This window comes from Terrapene carolina, unplaced genomic scaffold (genome assembly GCF_002925995.2).
Source record: "Terrapene carolina triunguis isolate 2854851 unplaced genomic scaffold, T_m_triunguis-2.0 Scaffold66, whole genome shotgun sequence".
Lineage (NCBI taxonomy): Eukaryota > Metazoa > Chordata > Testudines > Emydidae > Terrapene > Terrapene triunguis.
The window spans coordinates 24689389-24711981 of NW_020664417.1; the positions used below are offsets into that span (position 1 = coordinate 24689389).

At 42.9% G+C, this 22593-nt stretch overlaps 1 protein-coding gene across 1 annotated transcript; it reads left to right on the forward strand.

Annotated features, from left to right (window-relative positions):
• Positions 1 to 12492: 12492 nt before the first annotated feature.
• On the forward strand, positions 12493 to 19098 carry NPY2R (neuropeptide Y receptor Y2). The gene is made up of 2 exons (XM_024198251.2): positions 12493 to 12594; positions 16660 to 19098. Exon 2 carries the CDS (start codon positions 16706 to 16708, stop codon positions 17849 to 17851), a length of 1146 nt encoding a protein of 381 aa, XP_024054019.1. The 5' UTR covers positions 12493 to 12594; positions 16660 to 16705; the 3' UTR covers positions 17852 to 19098.
• The last annotated feature ends 3495 nt before the right edge of the window (positions 19099 to 22593 follow it).

The following is a 22593-nucleotide window of genomic DNA, read 5'->3' on the forward strand; positions in this document are numbered from 1 at the left end:
GCACTCTGACTAACTGGAAGATCAGGCATCTCCTCACCACTCACATCCTCACTGGGGTCGGAAGGCTCACCGTGAATATTTGTATCTATGTATCTCAGGAGAGCTCCTTCCTGCTTAGATAGAAAAGCTTCCTTTGCTTTCTTTCTTTTTCTGAATGCTGTCCCAGAGGGGCATTTTCTTCTTTCACTCATGACTGCGGTTCTGTGCCAGCTATAGTGGCTCGCAACACTTAATTGAAGGGGACAAATAAGCAGGCTGGTAGCAGGGCCTCAGTGAGGGAAGATATCAGCGTCTTAAGGGTCTAACTGGCTCCTACTACTTCAGTTGACTGCCTGTTCTCCTCAAGTGGGTTCAAGGAAGCAGCAGGAAACAGGAAGCTCCCTGAGAAGCTGCTGTTAATCAGTCCAGGCTCCTGGGGATGCTAGAGAGGTAGAATCATAGAATCATAGAATATCAGGGTTGGAAGGGACCTCAGGAGGTCATCTAGTCCAACCCCCTGCTCAAAGCAGGACCAATTCCCAACTAAATCATCCCAGCCAGGGCTTTGTCAAGCCGGGCCTTAAAAACCTCCAAGGAAGGAGACTCCACCACCTCCCTAGGTAACACATTCCAGTGCTTCACCACCCTCCTAGTGAAATAGTGTTTCCTAATATCCAACCTAGACCTCCCCCACTGCAACTTGAGACCATTGCTCCTTGTTCTGTCATCTGCCACCACTGAGAACAGCCGAGCTCCATCCTCTTTGGAACCCCCCTTCAGGTAGTTGAAGGCTGCTATCAAATCTCCCCTCATTCTTCTCTTCTGGAGACTAAACAATCCCAGTTCCCTCAGCCTCTCCTCATAAGTCATGCGCTCCAGCCCCCTAATCATTTTTGTTGCCCGCCGCTGGACTCTTTCCAATTTTTTCACATTAGAGTACATTAGAGGCTCCTCCTCCTCTCTCTCCTTGCAGCTCCTGCTGCTTTCGGTTATTCCCTCTCACCTTTTCTCCTGCCTGCCTGTTATGTCTCTTGAGCCCTCCCTCCTCCAGCACAGCACTCCACCATCTCTGTGCATCTAGAGCAGAGAGAATATATATGCAAAAGCAGCAGACACATTTTCTTTACTCTGGGTCCTAGGGGCACCCCCCCCACACACAGTCTGGCACCTGAGGCGGCCGACTCAGTTCGCCTCATGGTAATGCAACAGGTGACAATATCATACATGTTATAAGTCACTGCTGTATATACATTCAAGATGCATCACACTTAAACAGTTAAGGGGATTGTGCAGGGTAAAGCGTCCTTTGTCTGGACAGCCAAAGCTTTTCCGAGGTTCCTATGCAAAGCATCTGCACAGAAGGATGTTTGTTGCCTAAGATCACTTTTTGGTCCTAGTGACCTGCTTTTGGGTTAGGGGTATTCCCAGGTGAAAAGCACAGGGGTTGAGGGAGGAACATATAATAGTATGTTTAAACTATGAGAATCTGGAGGCCAAAGACTGCTGTGTCTTGGTGATAAGGTAGCAATGTCCTACTTGAGATTTCTGCAAAAGGGAGTTGCCTGTTTGCAGTTTGTGACCACGTCTGTTCGAGGAATCAAGAGTGGTGTACATTTTATAAATAAACCAATTGCCCCAAGAAAATACCCCAACTCTGCGGCACCAATTTTTCCTTGAATGGTCAACTGCCAAGTTTCCTGCAAGGCCTCAACAGCTGCTACTGCTCAGCAAGGGGCAGCAATATATTCCTGGTGTACCTACAAAATATCAAACCCAAGGATCATTACACAGTGGCAGCAACATGCTAAGTGCTTTACAGAGAAGTACAAAGAAAAGCAAATAACTCCTGAGCAAAGTTCCTGGACAAAAAGAACTTACAATCTAATAGCCCAATCCCTCTCCCATTGAAGTCAATGCAAGTGTTACCCCTTAACTTCAGTGGGAGCAAGATGTGGTCTTTAACTACTATATATTGCAGTGGGAGTTGAGAGCGGCTCAGCAGCTTCCAGGAAGTAACTGGCACTTCAAGGAACCTTGGTAGCTGTACAGCCCCCATCCCTCAGAACTGCAGATGACCTCAAAAGGGCAAGTAAGTGTGGGCCAATAAACATGTCTGTCTTAGCTTTATTTAATGTTTTTCTGTGAAGTTTTAGGGTATGCAGTGACACCCTTCCCTGGAAATAGAGCACAAAGCTGGTATCCAACCTCCACTGCAGTCTACTTCCCCACCCCCATTCCTGGGCTGGGCAGAACAGTGCTTATTATTTTTAACCAAACTGCATTCCATACCTGGGTTATTTTCATACTAGGTGTCCCAAATACATCATAAATTGACTTTATTTATAAGATCTGAGGAAAATGATGTAAGTTACTAAAGTTAAGTATTTTCTGTGATGAATCAAACCTTTGAGCTATAGCGCTTTCTGGGTTTTCTGACTCATTCCTTGACAGAGATGTTACTTGCTGAATAGCCAGCAATAATACTTATGTGTGCATGGCTTGGATACAGTATAATGGATTTACAACTTTGTGGCTGGGCTTTTTAAAGGAGGCTAAGCATGTTATGCACCCAACTCCCGTTAGCTTTTAATAGGTGATGGGCACCTAGTTTCCTTAGGTTCTTCTGAAAACCACACCATGCAAGTTTTGGGGGTAAAGGTCATAAAGAGACACCATCTAGCAGTATAATTTCAGATAAAGTGTGCTGGATTTTTGTGGGAGAAGGAATAAACACTGCAGGCTGGTCTGTTTGATTTTCCTGTTTTATTTCCTTTGCCAAGTAAATTCAATTAGACAATTGATTTTTGCATACAACTTCATTATAAAGGTCTGAGACGAGGCAGCAAACCAACAAAATTATGAGTCATTATAAACCCCTATTACAGATATTCATTGTTCTGCCACTAAACAGACCATAATACATTTGCACTGCATAGAATATTACCAGTAAATTAGGGCCATGTGAAACTGCCTGGTCATTCGTCAGCTCTGAGTAGCTAAATGAAGAGGCAGAGATCCAAATTCCACCCTTATTTACTGTGATGGGATAATGGTAAGGAATCACAGGAAAAGTCACTTTCTTCTGTTCTCATGCTGAACAAGAATAAGGAGAACAGGAGCTCAGAGAGAGGGGGATAAGAACCTGTGGGGTTGTATAGCAGAGGCATGAGTCAGGAGAGAGCATAAGAACGGCCATACTGGGTCAGAACAAAGGTCTATCTAGCCCAGTATCCTTTCTTCCGACAATGGCCAATGCCAGGTGCCCCAGAGGGAATGAACAGAACAGGTAATCATCAAGTGTTCCATCCCCTCTCGCCCATTCCCAGCTTCTGGCAAACAGAAGCTAGGGACACCATCCCTGCCCATCCTGACTAATAATCATTGATGGACCTATCCTCCATGAATTTATCTAGTTCTTTTTTGAACCCTGTTACCTTGCCAGAGGATGATGTGAAGGCCAAGGAGTTCCACAGGTTGACTGCATTGTGTGAAGAAATACTTACTTTTATTTGTTTTAAATCTGCTGCCTATTAATTTCATATTGGTGACCCCTAGTTCTTGTGTTATGAGAAGGAATAAATAACACTTCCTTATTTACTTTCTCCACATTCTCCACACCAGTCATGACTTTATAGACCTCTATCATATCCCCCCTTAGTCAATTCTTTTCTAAGCTGAAACGTCCCAGTCTTATTAATCTCTCCGTTCCATACCCCTAATCATTTTTGTTGCCCTTTTCTGAAGCTTTTCCAATTCCACTATATCTTTTTGAGATGGGGTGAGAGCAGGGTGAAATTTTTCAGATGAACAGTTTATTTGCCAAAAAAATGCAGATTTGGCCAAAGGAATTTTAGGGGGAGGGAGTTCTCCCTCACAGTCTTTATCCCAGTGCTTAGGGCACGGTCCTGACATATGGGAGACTCCGCTCAAACCTCTGCTCTGGAGCAGCAACTGGAACAATTAGCTTCCCCTGCATCCCAGGAGAGTGCCCTACCACCCGCTGATGGGCTATTCTGGGGTGGGTCTCTCAATCCCTCCTCTTAAAGCTGTCTCACTTTGTATAAAAATACATGAATAACCATTGGGCCAGACAGAGAGCAGTAGAGCGAATGACTGACTATATCCCAGTGGTTGGAACAGGGAAGGTAGAGATCTGGGTTCCAGTCCCTGCTCCACAGCAGGAATTCAAACTTGGGTCTCCCACATTCTAAGACAAGGCCCTGACCACTGGACTAAGGGAGAAACCCTGCTGCCTCAGCTGTGAATTGAGACCTTCATTACCTTTTATTTTTTTTAAATGACTGGAAACAAAATGTTTCATTTGACCCAAAAGGAAATGTTTCCTACTTTTTCAATTCACCAAAAATTAAAAAAAAAAAATTTGTTTCAGTTTGACCCAAACCAACCCCTACCCTCTCGCCTCCAAGAACTGCCAGCAAACCAAAAATTCAGTGATCGGCACAGTGCTAAGGGCAGGGGCAGAGGGTAGGCAGAAGACAGAGGGTTGAATAGGGATGAGAGGGCAGGAAGAAGCAGAGGTGGGAACGAGGGCAATAGCCGGGGGGGGGGGGGGGGGGGGGGGGGGGGGGGGGACAGAGAGGGGGGGGGGGGGGGGGGGGGGGGGCAGGGCAGGAGTTGGGCAAGGGGAGAATACAATCAGAAGGGTCTAACTATTAGATCACACTCCCCTACAAAACCTGCAATTGAACTCTTTATTCCTGAATCTCAGCACTGATCTAGTATGCATCTCTATCCCTCTCTAGTGGCAGGTTTGCATACACAATAACAGCCTTCTACTGCTAGCAATTCAGTAGAACCTCGGAGTTATGAACAGCTTGGGAACGCAGGTTCTTTGTAACTGTGACATGTTCACAACTCTGAACAAAACATTATGTTTGTTCTTTCAAAAGTTTACAAGTGAACATTGACTTAATAGAGCTTTGAAACTTTACTATGAAGAAGAAAAATGCTGCTTGCCTTTTATTTTTTTAGTATATTACATTTAACACAGTACTGTACTATATTTGCTTTTTTTTTTTTTTTTTTTTTTTTTTTTTTTTTTTTTTTTTTTTTTTTGGTCTCTGCGTCTGCCTGATTGTGTACTTCCGGTTCCAAATGAGGTGTGTGGTTGACTGGTCAGTTCACAGCTCTGGTGTTCATAACTCTGAGGTTCTACTGTACTCCATCAGCTCAAGTGGTAGAGGATCCTAGCCATGCTGATGACTGAAATGAAGGGTCAAAATGGTTCCACATGATGAAATTGTTTTTTTCTAGTGTTTAAGGTTTCTTTTTAAACTTATGAAATTACATAATAAAACCTACAAAAAAAACCCCATTAATTTGGAACAGTCAAGCACTCAAAAGTTAGGAAATGCCAGAGTTAAGGTTGGTTGTGTATTGCACAGGACAGATAATGCTCTGGGAATGAATTGTGAAGGAGACACCTGCATTGTTTATTGCAGAAGTTGGAAGGTGTGTGGTGAATGAGGCAGGGAACTGCAAGAAGAGAAAGAATTGATCATGTGGCTAAGGCAGTTGAATGCTACTCTGGAGAATTTGATTATACCTCTGCCTCTGCACAAAATTCCTGTGTGATGCTAGGCAAGTCATGTAAACTAACATTTTCACAGTTGGCCACCGTGTGTGCCTTGTTTTCTGGGTACTCAACTTGAGATGTCTGGGATCTGACTTGCAGAAATGCTGAGAACTCTCAGCTGCAGCTGAGGTCAATGGGAGCTGTGCTTGCAATATAAAGTGTTATTAAATGCTGAATACTCTGAGTGCTAAATATGATCTTTTCAAAGTTAGTGGACACTTTTGACTTTAATCTCTGTGCCTCAATACTTGTCTACACAAAGAAATTATTTTTATTCCAGAAAAGTGTGTCCACACAAGGAGTTATTTCAATCAATTCCCCCACATAGACAAGTCCTTAGCTCACCAACAGTAAAATGGGGATGGACCCTATAACTGCACCTCACAGGGGCATTGTGAAGAGAAATGTATTAATGTTTGTAAAGTGCTAGAATTAAAGCACAATAAAAAAGTTGATTAGGATAGTGTGCAGTAAAGAATGCATGAGGCCACACATCAAATGATAGAGAAATATTGAAAAGCTATCCATTAATTAAGCATTATCCAGTCTGTGCACTGAATGAGGCAGGGATCCTGTGGGGAAAAAAATAGTCTTTACTTACATAATCGCTTCCTATCTTAATACATATACTCAAGGGAGGTTGAATTAAGGTCACATAGGAAATCCCTGAATTAAGGTTGCCCAACTTTTGAGTGCTTCACTTTGCAACCTTAGAATTCTTAGAATGTAGTATTTTTGTAAGTTATACTTTGAAAGGACTGTATTGGAAAACAAAGTGCTCAGTTCCACAGCTGTTCAGTGCATTGAACTCCTGTTGAATTTAATCATAGTTTGCAGACAAACAGGCTACAGAATCAAGCCTTTAGCAAGCTGAGTGGTTTTTGAGCTGGTTGGTGATTGTTAACTGGTTGGCTTTAGCTGGAATCTCTGTGTATTGTTAGCAATCTGAAATTGGTACCCATGAAGGTCTACCAGTTATTCCCATTCCCATTTGCTTGTAATAGCTTCATAATCTTCCAAGGCAATTATACTTTACCTGTGTGTACATACAGTTAAAGCTATACCCTATTTTAGGTTGAAAAATATATAGAGAATCAGATATTTCATACTGAATCTCATAAGAGGGAATAGGAAAAAATGGGTTTATATATATATATATATATGTATATATATACACACACTATTTTATTACAAATCTAAGTGACTGGATACTTCAGTCATAAAACTTTTTTTCCTGGGCTTTAAATTTTGTGCAGTGACTAGATACCATGGTGACAGGCACTATGTGAAAAATCTTAGATAAGACAAATTTGTTTTCTCAAGGTCACACTTTCAGGGAATGCCGTGCGTGCGTGTGTGTGTGTGTGTTTTAAACAGGTCTACCAGCGTTACATATAAAGCTCCATTTTGCAAATCCTCACTCATGTATGAATAAGAATTTGAGGGATTTGGACCAAATTTGCATGCTACAGAACACTCCTTACTTTTAAAGGTTAGTGCTCCAACATAGATTTTTTTCCTCCCCTTTTTCTTCTTCAGTTTGTTGGCAGTCCTGAGCCAAACATTTTTTGGGTTGAGCAGAAAAAAAAAGGTTTGTTTTTTTTTTTTGGCAAATTGAAAAGTTGGAAAAAATTCATTTCAGGTTAAACTAAAAGTTTTATTCAGCTTTTGAGTGTTAACAGATTCTTTTTAATATAATGAAAGAAAAAATAGAAATGGTTCATTTTGAAAATGTCAAAATTAAATGTTTCAGATTTTTGAATTTTAAAAAAAGTTTTCCAGCCCAAAAACAGTTTGGCAAAATTGACATGAATTTGCTCAGTGTTTTGGTTGACTTGAATTTGCATTTTTTGCTGTAAAGTTTTTTTGGTCAAAAAATTTCACTCAGCTCTGATGGGTGTAATAGTTTTCCAATCTCAAAGTAAATTTAGTGTAAGTGAAAGAAAAATAAAATTGGCTTGAACAAGGCACAGTGTGAGCAGGCATTATTCAAACTTCCTTACTCATCTCTGCCAATGTATCTCAGGTCTGATCCTACACTCCTGATGTTCTGATTCTGGGCATTTTCTGAACAAAGTCTGCCAACTGTGGTGGTTCTGTGATACTGACAAATCAAATTCTGCTGTAACTCCATTCACTTCGGTGAAATTACACCAACGGTGAATATGGGTGTCTATACACAGAAACCAAGGACAAACTATCAACTTCATTTTTTAGCATTTTAATCTGGGGCCAAATTCACTGCTGACATAAGCAGGTAAACTCCACTGACTTCCAAAGACCACCAGTACTGGAAAACGAAGTCCTTTCTCTATCCATACAGTAAGAATGCAATGGACAGTAAATGTTTAAACTTTCCCACACTAGCTCAGTGCAGACCTGATAGAACCACCATGGCTGATTCAGTCTTTAGCCTCTTTACTGAGACTGCTGTGCCAACTCTGGTGGTATGGGAGATGGACTCCTGTACGCTACAGGAAAGCAGATGAAATAAAAACCAAACAAACCACCATCTTTATCTGAACCATCAAGAAGTGCATGTCCCACCATGTAAATGCACAGTCATATTGTTGTTGCCCTTATCCTGCCCTCCTCCTCTGTTAGTGACGTTTGTCATATCATGACAAATTGTTTAAAGGTCTTCAGCAGAGACTTTGTTTTGGTGTCTAGTACAGTTTGGCATTATTATTATAAATAAAAATAAATAAAACAATAGGAACGCGACTGATTTCATGTAAGTCATTTGATATAAGCCACTCCACAAGTAACATTCATTTTCCAAACACAGAACAAAATATTATTTACAAACAGAACAAAAAGATGGCCCATGCCACAAAGAGTTTACAATCTCATCTATATTATGTTTCCTTTCCCTAGTAAATATTTAATGCATGAAATCACTTAAATTAACAGAATGCACTTCTTTGATTTCTGAAGCAACATATCTCAAATAATCTGTTGAAGGTTTCCACTGCATTGCATTGTGAATTTCTCATTAAAAATGCCCCTCTCTGTTAGTGTAAACTTTATAAATCATTTACATTTAAAGTACTCTTAAATTGCTTTCTTTTATGTTCTCCTGTAAATTAACATTGAAAGATATAATGGTTATAAAAATGTTACACTCCTTAATTAATCTAACAAAAAATAAAATCAGTAAAGCCCTGTGATAAATGAAAGTGGGGGGGGGCACTCCCTTTTATAGCCAGTAGCTATAAAATCCCTCTTAGTAGCTGTTCTCGAATTGCTCTACCTGTAAAGGGTTGAAAAGTCTCACTGCTATGCATAGGTAGAAGGAAGTGAGTGGGCACCTGGCCAAAAGAGCCAATGGGAAGGCTAGAACTTTTAAAAATTAAAACAAGACTCCCCTTTTGTCTGTCTGTTGTCGTTCTCAGGGAGAGGCAGACAGGGAGCAGTTATGCTGTGAGAAGCTTGGGCCAGGTATAAAAAAATATCAGTACCATACCTAGAACTTACTCATCAAAAACTCCAGATATGTAAGTAGATCAGGAAATGTCTAGGAAGACATGATTTATCCCTTTTATTTCTTTATGGCTTGTGGATTCCTCTGTGCTAATCCCAGGTGCTTTTGTTTTGCTTGTAACCTTTAAACTGGACCTCAAGAGAGCTATTCTTGATGCTTAATCCTTGTAATTGTTTTTTTTAATCTAGCAAACACCTAAGTCCCAGATGTATTTTCTTCTTTTTTTTATTAATAAAATTTACCTTTTTTAAGACCAAAATTGGATTTTTGTGTCCTAAGAGGTTGTGCACATGTTTAATTAGCTGGTGGCAACAGCTAATTTCCTTTGTTTTCTTCTCAGCTCTTCCCCTGAGGGTGTGTGTATGAAAGGGCTTGAGGGTACCCCACAGGAAAGATTTGCCAAGTGCGCCTTCCTGGATGGTGGCAGCATCTACAAATCCAAGGTCAGAGAAAAGCAGTAACCTTGGGAGTTTAATACAAACCCGAAGTGGCAAGTATTAATTTTTAGAATCCTTGCGGGCCCCACCTTCTGCACTTGAAGTGCCAGAGTGGTCTTCCATGACAAGCCCTCTCTCCCACAGATATACAATGTATTTGGAGTAATTTTTATCTAAAATTTTAAAATCTAAATATATTGTAAGTGCCTTAACAATAGAGTGCAATGTATATTTATTAACAACTACTTTCTGTTTCCACATGACTTAGCTTTGCCTTCCAGTGGGGTAACGTGCAATCAAATGTTTGAAAAATTTTACAATATTTTGTAGTCTTGATCTGGCAGTTTTTAGTCAGGCAAAATTCCCACTGACTTCATTTGGGAGTTTGGCCTGAGTGAAGACTGGATTGGGCCTGTTATCTAGCAACCAGGGTGTGGGATAATTCATGATACTTTATTTAAATAATTTTATAATTTGAGATCCCATTTTATGCATTATGGGTAAAATTTTCAGAAGCACCTACACCCCATTTACAAACATAGTCTACGTACAAGGGGCGCAGAAGTCAAAAGCAATGGCTCATACATGTCTCATACATCACCCCAAATTGAGGCCAGATCATGAAACACTTCCTCACGCTGGCCATCAGTTATTCCTATTTGAGTGAACATTGTTGTCAGTAATATCTGAGGGACTAGTTGTGTGAATAACTGCTGGCCAATGAGAATAAGGGTGTTGTGATCTGGCCGAGAATAATTACATAGTTTATTTAAACACAGGCTTTTTTGTGCACTTTCAATTGTTTTTGGGTTTCAGGACCAGTCTTACTCTATGATTAGTCCCATTGAAGTCACAGATATTAAGATGTAAGAGTAAGAGGATCAGAATCTGGTGCTATAGCAGTAGTAGTATTTACTTGGTGCAGAAATACTGTTTATACTATGAATTCACAGATAAAATGAGCCTTATCCAGTAACTGCTGCAGCATGAGTGTAACCTGGATAATACTGTAAGTCAGGCACTCACAAAGAAAGGTGTTCAGGACTGTTTTATAGGCAGAGACTCAGCAGATATTGTATGTTCTGCAACAGGTCCAGTCTACTGACTCTCTCTGCTATCAGTGCTTGGGTTTTGAGGCAGCTCCCTAACAGACCATAATATTTCCTGTTATTTATAGGAAAATGTTGCCACATATATTTTTAGTTGTGCCTGAAAGCATATGCATTTCTTACTAAAAGTAGTACAGTGTAAGAGAAAATCTGCATGGGTTGATGGGAAAATCATCAAACCAATGTAGGAGCAACCCTTAGCAGTATGCTCATTATATACACACTGCTATTTCTTTTAATTCTAACACAATCAATAGTGAAGAAGCTAATTTAAGTTACATGGCCTGTGTTTCATAACTGTTTCTCATATTTGATTAGCTTGAAAAAAGTAAATGATTAGACCATTAAATCCAGTCTAGTATTTCTCCTGCCCTCAATGTTGGCTGCATTTTGACTAAACAACTTATCTGATGACATGCTACACATAAAGATTTATTGTTCCCATTGAGTAGTACCCTCGTCATTACATTGGGGAGGGTGGCGGGGTAGAGAAGGAGGTTGGATCAGTGAGCCCAGCTAGGAAGTCCGAAGTTGCCGTAAGGGTTAGTTTTGACTGGGATTTAAAGGTCTGTTAGTTGAAGGTGTTAGCTAGTGCATTTTCCAGCATGTTGTACAACTCCAGGCTTTGACTTGACCAGCTAGCACATGTTAAACGCATACTCTGTGTTGTCTATACTAGACTGTCAGAATGGGTTATTTAGCACATTAGCTAACAATTTCTTATAATGCACCTTTTAATCCTAGCCAAGAAAAATCCTAAAACATTTGTTTCCTGAGTAAACAAAGTGCTACTGCCAGGAGAGGCAGTCCTTGCCTCCCTTCAGGCTCTCCCTCCTCCCCCCCTTTCCTCCCAACCACCAGAGGCGGATCCTCGGAGGAGACAAGGGGGCACTTGGGCTACCTGAATCCTCCCCCCCCTACTGATTTTTGGTCCCAGTTCCCAGCGCCTGGACAGAGAACAGGGTTAGCTTTTCATACTCCAGATGCCAATGAATTCTGGGGCAACAGCCCCACAAAACCCTACATCCAGCACCTGGGCCCAACTCCTCAAGGGTAGGTAGGTGCTTAACTCCCAGTACCTTTGGGGATCTGGGGCCTGACTTGCTCCTTTTTTCCCTTCCAGGCTGCCAAGTACCACTAAAGCACCCACATGGAGCTGGGACCGGCTTTTGTTGGCGGGTGAGGAGAAGCCACATTTATTTTAGAGGTAAGATTGCTTGGGGGGACAGGGGGGAGTGCATAGGTGTTGGAACTAGGGGTGCAGCAGCACCCAGTGGCTTGAAGTGGTTTCCCTTATATCCAGGGTTAACAGTGTGGTTCAGTGGCTATCTGCACCCCCCACTACAAAAATTGTTCCAGCCTCTGGGGGGAGTGACAAGCTCCGCCGGGGTCACCCGCTGGAGCTGAGTTTTTGCAGCCTGGGGCATGACTGACCCTAGTTTCTAGGGTGTAGCAGACCCCGCTACACAGCATCGCTAGCCAGGCAGGTGGCCCCAGTGGGGGGCTTGGTTCAGTCCCAAACCCAACGGACTCCAGCTGTTACGCAGCGCCCCGCCCCAGCTCCCTAAGCAGCGCCTGCCCCCGCCCCTGCCCCTGCAGTAGCCGGCTCCGGCATCCCCGCAGCCCCCACAACCCGTGACCCGGAGCGAGGTGGGGCGGAGCCGCCCCCTCCCCACGCGCGGGAGGCCGCCCGAGCTGGGCTGGCTGCAGGCACGCTGCCCAGAGGCACCTGCGCCCCTGTGCCGGCAGCTCGGCGCTGCCCGCCCTGCCGGGCTCTGCCAGGTGAGCAGCTCTCCCGCCCCGCCCCGGCTCGCCCCGAGTCCCCGCCGCCGGCCGAGCAGACGGAGTCCGGAGATGCGGGCACTGGGCGGCGGCGCCAAACTTTGAGCGATCCCGCTCGGAGCGCAGCGGGCTCGCCTCCCCGCCAGAGCGGCGCATCGCTCCCGGGGCACGGCTCGGCGGAGAGGGGCGCCGCTCGCAGCTGGCTCGGTAAGTCTGGAGGGGGCCGGGGACAGAGCCGCGCTAGGGCTACAGTTGGTAGGAGATTCCTGCCCGGAGCCTTCCTGCCCGTCACCGCCTCCCCCCATTGAGCCTTTTGTTCCCCGCTCGCTCCGGATTTGGCCGTGGCAGGGCGGATTCTCCCCCTTCCTTCCCTCTTCGGGCACGGAGCTGCTCGGCACCAGGAAAGCAGCCCCTGCAGCGACCAAGGCGACCTGTTATTGAGCCCAGGTTTCCCAAGCCAGCAGTAGAGGCTGGCAAAGGAGCAAGGAGGCTTTTTCTTTACACTGGCTACTCCTCAGCCCTTGTAATCCTCAGCACCCATCGCCAGTCGGGGTAACCAGCCCTTGCCCTCTGGATCGCTGCTGGCCTCAACAAAGCCTTTAACTTCAGATGCTGGGTGACTGAAAATGGGCAGGCGAAAGTGACAGACTCAGAGCCTGTCTTTTAATGTCACCTCACCAAATGTAGAAAGAGACACACTAGGGAAGCCTTGGCTTCTAATCTTTAATTTTCCATAGGCACAATCTTACATACACAGTGCATGGCTCTGACTTTAGTATAAATTTTTAGATTCTGTTAATCAGGAGGAGCAAGGTGATCATGAATTAGTAAGGGGGCAGCATCCCTAGAAAAGTGCACAGAGGATTTTTAATTAAGATTAGGGAATGTGGTGCATGTATTAAACATTTTTTTCATCCAAGTTCACCTCAGCCAAATTCCAAGTGCTTTACAAATGCAGGAATATTAATAATAGATTAGATTGTTTATAAATGTAATGTATTTTTCCCTTTTGATTCTCCTTTTCTCATGACATCTCTGAAAATCCTCTACATTCCATCATTCATATAAAGTTACATACAGAGCTCTAAAGGAACTGAGTGATTAGATATTCTAAAAATTATTTATCACAACACACAATGCTGTGTAATAGATACAGTTTGCCAATCAACACACTATCACAACTGAAGAGCTTACAGTGGGAAAGAATAGATGGGACACAGTAGATAGTATAGATCAGAGAGACGTGTAGTTTCTATAGTACTGTGGGAGAGCTTGATTCGTCACCAACTGTGCAAGTTAATATTGTAGAACTTGTCCAGTTTATCTCATTTGTTAACCGAACATTATTTCTTCTCTGCTGGAGTTTCAAACCTCCTCTTCCAACTGTGCTGTGTTAACAAGAAATACTACCTTCAAAAGGAGCAAACTCCACACAGTACAGGAACAAAGAAAAAAAGTGGCAGGATGAAAGCTAATTGCTTTTTTGCTTAGAAGGTGGTGAAAGGAGGCAGGAGAAGGGAAGGAAATAGAGAAAAAAATAGGGAGAAATATTTTGAGCAAAGGAAGGATAAATGATTTGATAGTGTATGTTTTCCTCCAAGGTCTGGCCAATGTCTCACGATGCAAAGGGTTGGAACCCTGCAACCCCATCAAACAGTAATTCTCCTGCTGTTATTTGTAAACATGATCTACTCTATTCTCCAATACATAATTCTGAGATCTTTGGGAGTCTAGCAATATTGGACTCTTATCAAATCTCCACTGTAATAACAGATACAGGTAGTTCTCAGTTATCAGGACACAGTGAGACGGAAAAGGCAGTTCCGAGGTTTTGCGTAGCATTATCTTTGTAGATTATAAAAACATCACCTGTATTTTTCAACAATATTGACAAAAAATATAGTAATTAGGGACCTAGCCCTCCCACCCTTGTTCAGGAAATAGGGTCTCTGAAGTCTTGGGACTGATCATGTAAATAAGAGTTGCAGGATGAAGCCCAATGAGCTGCTGTCTGAATAATGCCATGTAGATCAGGCCTAAATCTCCTTTTGTTGCACAGTATGTAGAGGATAACACAATTCTTACTGGCTTAGCCTGAAGGAAGTTACTTTTCAGCTCATGTAGTCAAACTGTTGCTTTTAATCCACAAGATCCTTCATTCAAATTTTGCTTGTGATATTGTATGGGATGTACCCATAGCACAGAAGGCCTAGTCGCCTGCTGGGGGACAACACTAGTTGTAGAAGCCTGATATAGTGTCCAGACCCCAATAACCAGAAACAACTGCAAATGTAAAGACAATCCAACTAGTGTAGGAAATCCCATCAAAGACATTCAGTTATATGTTAAAACACTTTCCCCCTGTAAATTAAAAAAAAATATGTCTACAGTAAACCTTATGTAAATAAAAGCAATATTAAATCTCAGACATTAATAGCAAGATTATGTCTTTAGGCAGAGACCTGACTGAGGGGTAGGGCATAATTTGCACCATCCCAGGAGTGAAGGAGTAGCCCCAGGAGGCATTGTTTCTCAGAGACATCCCCTATGAAGCACAGTTCCTTCTCTGTTTCCCCCAATTCTGAAAAGGTAGGGGGTGGGAGTGGAAGGAAGAATTAATAATTTGCAATTGGCCTCTACCAGCAGCAAATTCTGACACCCCCACACTGGTTCACTTGTGCTGTCCAGTGCATTGCAGAGTAGAGCCAAGGCTCTGCTTATTCCTCATCCAACACTACCTACCTACTCCAGGAGGAGGAGTAAGCAGGTGCACAGTGCCCACTTGCTCTTTCATCGATCTGGTCAGCTCACACAGAATTAGCTTTACAGCCCTTACTTGTCCTTACTCACTTTGCACAGTATTATAGTGCAAGTTACAAATTAACCCTAAAATGCTTTAAATACAGAGCACCAACATTAAAATGCTTTAAATACAGAGCACTCAGTTATATCCATGCAAGCTTGTCGAAATCATAGGGTTGCATTGGTGTAGCTGAGTAGAATTTGTCTCAATATGTGCAAGGAAGACAACAATATGATTTTGATATCAGTGCCAAAAGTCCCATTATCCTCAAAGGGAGGAGGATGTGACCTGCTGTTCTCTTTCACTGTAGTCAGAAACTTGGTTGGCAACTTCCGCTGAGAAAAATGGTGGTATTCTTCCACAATAAAAGAAACATTACATACTTTTTATTTCTTGGTTTAAATTAGAAGTTAATGGGTTACATAGACAATCCAGAACATTAGTAATGTTTTTCAGCTATTCTGCTTCTTATTGCGGTATGCAGTTGAAGTGGTGTTTGTAGCTGCCTTGTGATACTGGCTTTCTTAAAGAAAAATGTCAGGAATTGGCCCTAATGGTTTAGAGCAGCAAGTTTGTATTTACTAGCTAAGAATATATGAATAAAAACTTGAATATTGAAAATACTTTGAGGAAAGTTTGGAAGATCATTGTGTTTACTTAGGGCTGTATTGATCCACAGATATACAGATCCACTTGTAGAATTCCCATTGGTATCAATGGCAGTTTTGTGCAAAAATCAATAGTGGTTTGGGGTATTAGTTTGTGACAAAGGATGTGTTGCTCAGCAGGATCCAAATCCTTCCTTTGCCCAAGTAAATATACTCCACTGTCTTCAAACTGCATTTGAGCTGTATCTCAAATTTTCAGCAGGAACATAAGAACGGCCATACTGGGTCAGACCAAGGGTCCATCAAGCCCAGTATCTGTCCTCTGAGAGTTGCCAATGGTAGGTGCCCCAAAGGGAATGAACAGACAGATTATCGTCAAGTGATCCATGCCCTGTCACCCAATTCCAGCTTCTGGCAAACAGTTATGTCTGAATAAAGATTAAAGGATTGGGCTTCAAATGAATGAGTGAGAAAGTGTGGATGTACCAAGTGCTATCTTGGCACAGATCATTGGTCCATCTTCTGAAGTCCAATATCTCACCTCTGGTAGTGGCCAATGCCCCCAGCTTCAGAGGAAGGAAATACTGTAACTTTGGGGAAACTTCTTGCTGAACCCAGCCGGTGGCGTTTATGCCCCACAGCCTAACCAAATATCTCTTGTGGTCTTAATTTAGTTATTGTAACTTCAGATGATACTGTCACTTCTTTTGAAACCAGACTTTATTAACTAAAATAAACCCTACTGCTAATTCTACTTAGTTTGTTCTAATTTAACTTTAATTTTTTGTATGTTTCAGATGAAGTCTGCATACACGATCTTTGGTTTACTCCAATTTGCTGTGTGTTTTTGCTGTGTTTCAGAGAAAGCTCCACTGTTTATTTTGGAGTAGTCCAGATAGCTGCAACCATGGGCCCTATAGGAGTACTGGGTGAAGAGAACCGCACAAATGAAGTGAAAATGGAGCTGTACACCAGGCTATACTTGCCAGGCCTCACCACACCACTCAGTGAGCTGGCCTCTGACCCCAAACCAGAACTGAAAGACAGTACCAACCTGGTCGAGGTGCAGATAGTCCTCATCATTGCCTATTGCTTCATCATCCTGCTGGGTGTGATGGGCAATTCCCTGGTGATCCATGTGGTTATTAAGTTCAAGAGCATGCGCACCGTGACTAACTTTTTCATTGCCAACCTGGCTGTAGCTGATCTGCTGGTGAATACCCTGTGCCTGCCCTTCACCTTAGTTTACACACTGTTGGGAGAATGGAAGCTGGGCCCAGTGCTGTGCCACCTGGTGCCTTATGCCCAGGGCCTTGCAGTGCACGTGTCTACTGTCACCTTGACTGTGATTGCCTTGGACCGGCACCGCTGCATTGTCTATCACTTGGAGAGCAAAATCTCCAAGCGAATAAGCTTCCTGATCATTGGAGTGGCCTGGGCTGTCAGTGCGCTACTGGCTAGTCCCCTGGCCATCTTCCGTGAGTACTCTCTGATTGAGATCATTCCTGATTTCAAGATTGTGGTCTGCTCTGAGAAGTGGCCTGGTGAGGGGCAACTCAACTATGGCACCATCTACAGTGTGTCTATGCTCCTGATCCAATACGTTTTGCCTCTGGCAATCATCTCCTATGCCTACACCCGTATCTGGACCAAACTAAAGAACCATATCAGCCCTGGGGCTGGGAATGACAACTACCACCATCGGCGGCGGAAGACCACTAAGATGCTGGTGTGCGTGGTTGTGGTGTTTGCTGTAAGCTGGCTGCCCTTTCACACTTTCCAGCTGGTCAGTGACATTGACAGTAAGGTGTTAGATCTGAAGGAGTACAAGCTAATCTACACAGTGTTTCATGTCATTGCCATGTGCTCAACCTTTGTTAACCCCCTTCTCTATGGCTGGATGAACAACAACTACAGGACAGCCTTCCTCGCAGCCTTCCAATGTGAGCAGCGACTGGATTCCATTCACCCTGAGGTATCAGGAGCATTCAAAGCCAAGAAGAACTTGGAAGCAAAAAAGAATCATTGCACGGGAACCCCTACCAATGTCTAAGAATGTCACGCATAGAAGAAAAAAGGAATACACTCTGGCCAGAGAGAGATCCGTTTTGACAGATGCACTTTTTATACATAGTTTTAATCAAATAAGATGGAAGAAAACCAGCAAGTTAAAGTGTCTGTTCTGTGATTCCAGAGAGAGTTGGTTGCCATCAACCATATACAATTACACAACGTCAAAGAAATATAAAAGATATTTCATTTATGGCTGTCTGTATTGTGGTTGGAAAGAAGTCTCTGTCCCAACCTTTTGCTAAGGCAGCAGTAATGGCAAAGGCAAGGAAAGTGTTTGCCATTCTTGCCCTAAAGAGGATGAATAGATGAATTGTTCCTCAAGAGCCTCAAAACTGGAAGTTGGCAGTGTGGACGTTGTATGCTGCAAATAGGGACTCCTTCAGAAGCTTAAAGCATGCTCTAAGAGTGAGGCTGGGGATCAGTGAAGCTCATACTTTCCATCTCTTCCCCACTGCAACTACTCTGCAAAATGAGGGTTTCCTTAAGGAGAAGATACACCACCATTTTTGCCTCATTTAAGTAATATGAATATTGTTACCATAGAATAATTCCTAAAATCAAACTGCTACTACTAGAGCATTTAGGTCAGGAAAGTTAACGTTTCTACCTAATTTGTAATCTGCTAAAACAAGTGGAGTAATAAATAATTCCTTATGACTCAGCCACAGTTATGCTGGGGAGAAAAATACAAATTTGGGGCCTGATCCTGTATTCACAACATACCTAGAGCTTTCATTTAGCATTAGAGATCGCTAAATAGGCCAGCACACTTAAAAGGGAATTTGGAGCAGGTAGTGAATGCAGACTCAGGTCTTTTGTGAGCACTTCTTAAGTTGAGGGAACCGCTAGTGCTTGAACTTCTAGGCACAGCTCCAGTGTCTGAAGTACCATTAACTCTACGGGTTTTGAATTATTCCTGCTTTATTCCTACATAATAAAGTAGGACAAAATTTGATCCTTTAGAAAGGCTGCTAAATATTAATGTGCTTTTCAGTGTTTGTGGTTTTATGTCACACACATCCTGCCTTGGATCTTTTCCCATCATCAGCCACTATAAGATTAAAAATATCTGAATGAAGTGTAACCTAGTAACAGTATGCTCAGTTTATATATATTAACCAGTGAACTCTGCATGTTATAGTAATAGTTAGTTACATTTCTTTGGCTCAGGTAGAAAACTCGACTCTGTTTACTGTATTGTACATGGCAACGTGCAACTTTTCTGTGTCTTTGTCTAGCCTCATTGAGCTCATTAAAGTTAAAGAGTTCAAGCTAATTTCAACCACTTTTTTCCAAGCTAATTTTGCTGCCTAGCTTGGGGGGGGGAGGGGGGAAAGGAACCCCAACAAACTGTGATACTTTCCACTTCTCAGAGAGATTCTCCATAGCTAAATTTCACTCAAATTCCTTAATTTTTCTATTTTTCATGGTCCTCTAAATTGTTTGTGAACTTTTTTATTATATATGATCTATTTAGTATTTTAGTGTGAGATGTCATTACATCACAGATCTTTATCATGTGGGGAGATTCATCTTTATATATATATATATATATATATACGGCATCCTGCCCTTGTTTCTTACACTGCTGTGAAATCATTCAGATGTATATCTTCACAATCAGAGAAGGAGGGGGCAAGAGAGAGGGACTAAACTGGCGTTTAAGGAAAGGTATCCATTACTTTTACAAAGCTTCACCAAATCAATTTTTGTCTCAGTGATAACAGTGCCCAGAATGTTTGTAGTTAGCCCACGCTGTTTAAAAAAAAGTTACAGGCAAGGAATTACTGGGAGAGTTTACTGAAGTTTCAAACCTATGATGTATAATTATTATTATAGACAGCAGTATAATTCATTTACAGTCAAGTGTGTGAGCTCTTTATGAAAAACACATTAAAATGTTTATCCTGCCCCCAAAAAGCCTTCAGCCCCACAACTCTTTAGATAAATGTTCTGACTCAAATCTCTTGAGCTTTATATATAGACAGTTTTAAAGTAACTATGACTGTGTTGTGCTAAAACTACAGTTGAAGGCCTGATTTTCAGTTACATTATGGCTGCTTTACATCACCTGGTGAAGGGGCCTCAAACTGGGTATAAATTACATTGGCATCCATTTCAAAACACCTTTACCTTACCAGAGAGGTGTAAAGCAGCTGTAGTGTCAATAAGAATCTGCCCCACAATGCTCTGTTCCCATGGGAAGGCTATGCCACAGTTTCTATCAGCCCAATCCTGTTTTCCTGGTGCATCTAAAGCTCCCACTGATGAGTATATGAGGATTTCAGGATCAATCCCTTATCTATTGCAATTTATTCTGGCAGGTCTCTCTGTGTAGATCCAACTGCATCTGCCAAATATGATCGATTTTTACCCTGTACACTTAACTAAGTACATGTTTTTGCTTATCATGTGCTTCATTCATGTCAAATTCAGAAGGGGCATCCTAATCTTTTATTTACTGATGTATTATCTATCTGTGGTACTTCTCTATGGCCCCTATTACTGTAAATCTGAGTATCTCAAATCTTTTAATGTATGTATTCTCACAATACTGCTGTAAAATAGTGAAGTGTTGTTATTCCTATTTTATAGGTGGGGAACTGAGGAAGAGAGCGGTTAAGACCCAGATCTTCAAAAGTACCTAGTTGACTAACTCCCATTGCATTCAGTGGGACTGGGACTAAGGCTTTTTCTACACTACAGCCTTTGTCGGCATATCTTGTGTCATTCGGGTGTGAATATTCCACCCCCCTAAGCGACATAAGTTACTCTGACAAAAGCGCTTGTGTGCACACTGCTATGTCAGCGGGAGAGCTTCTCCTGCCAACACAGCGTTTGCCATTCACGGATGTGATTTTGTTATGCTGATGGGAGAGCTCTCTCCCGTCAGTATAGTGTATTCACCAGATGTGCTGCAGCTGCATCAGTACAGCTGCGCCACTGCACATGTAGACATGCCCTGAGTGACTTGCCAGGGTCACACAAGAAGTCTCTAGTAGAGCAGGAACTTAAACCTGGGTTTCCTAAGTAGTAGAATAGTGCGCTAACCACTGGACAATCCGAGACCAGCATTGTAAATGAGATTGGCATTAATGAGAATTAAACAGTTTTTACCTAGAACTGCAGTCTCCATATCGTTCAGCCAAAATATGAATGAACAGGAAATATGTGTGTGAATTTGAAAAAAATAGTTATGACATTATATGCAATTAAAATAGGGGGTCTAGTTATGCACAAGAGGCTGATTGTACTTTTTCAGATGTGTCATTTTCTGTTGTGCTATAGAGCTGCACAAAAATTACATAGCTGTATAGGGCTGGGGATAAGAATATAGGAACTGAGGGTATGTCTTCACTCAGTGTAAGCCCAGGCTCAGACTCACACTCAAGTCTAACCCCGCTTCTGACTACACACAAAACATGCTGACCGAGGGTCCAAGCTTCCCTGCAGTGTTTGCTCTGCTAGGGTCTTCCGGCGGGGGTGGGGGAAGAAGAGGAGGAGGGCTTTGTCTTTCCCATGCTGCACCTGCTCCCTGCATCACACACACCTTTCAGCTCACAGGGAACGGAGAGGGCAGCTGTTCTGTGCTCTGCGTCCCTGCCTCGGCAGCTGGACACCGCCTCTTTGGTCCTAGTGCTTGCCTGTTTCCTGTACGATGGTGAGTGCCCATGGTAGGGGGGCAGAGCAAGGGGCATGGGATGGGGTTGGGGGAAGAGTGGTGTGGAGAAAAGACAGTGGGATAGGGCAGGGGGAAGAGAAGTAGATATGGGAATGGGAAGCAGGAGCCCAGCCTGTGGTGTGCCCTCTCCAGCAGCCCCAGTAGGGAGGTGGCCGCAGCAGCACAGTGACATAGCAGGCCGTGCCGGAGTGGCTGCCAGCAGTAACGGGCTCCCCCATTAAGCTGGCTTGTCCCCCGCACCCTCAGCACCGGCAGCCCAGCTACCACTCCAGGTGAGGGGAGAGAGTCAGTGAGCCAAGGAAACTGGTCTCAGCGTGCACGTGTCCCCCAACTATAGCAGTCAAACTACACCTATGGGATGTATCTGGAGACGGTCTATAGACTGAAACATCCCTTTCACAATATACCCGGTATGTTGGTTCAGTTTTGAAATGTAACATTTTATGTCCTTGAGATTCTGTGCTACCCCACTGAGCTACTTTAGATGATAACTCTGTTTCTTGTCCTATTTTAGGCCCCTCCACCTCTGTTGGCAGCTGTACTGCCAGAACTCCACCTCTGGTCCCACATACCTTCGTGGACCATTCCAAGAGGAAGCATTTCCTTGATGAAGGTATGGTTGGGAGGGCTGTCAAGCAGGTCCAATATCAGAAGCAGAGGGATGTAAGATTGGTACAATGGCATGCTGAGGGGCTGCAGAAAGGCTGAGGTGCTAGGGAATCTGGTTAGCTTGATTCCATGCTTAAATGGGGATGTCAGAGCCACAGGTTTGAGCCCTGATTAGAAAAATCTTAACGTTGGGTTAAGAATCAGCATAGACGCACAGGCCCAGGTTTTTCTAACCTGCGTGAGCTGACTCGAGTCCCACTAACCCTAGGCTTATATTGCAGTGTAGACATACCCTGATTCTCCATTGGCCTGCGCCTTGTATAGTCATGTCTTCTATGTAAAAGTCTAATCAAATGCAGATATTTCCAATATATTAGTGATTTGCATTAAATTACACTTGGATTAGTAATTCAATGAAAACTGTATTATAT

Bases quoted from the DNA above. Each gene is read 5' to 3' on its own strand.
- NPY2R (XM_024198251.2), top strand. From the start codon at position 16,706: ATGGGCCCTATAGGAGTACTGGGTGAAGAGAACCGCACAAATGAAGTG.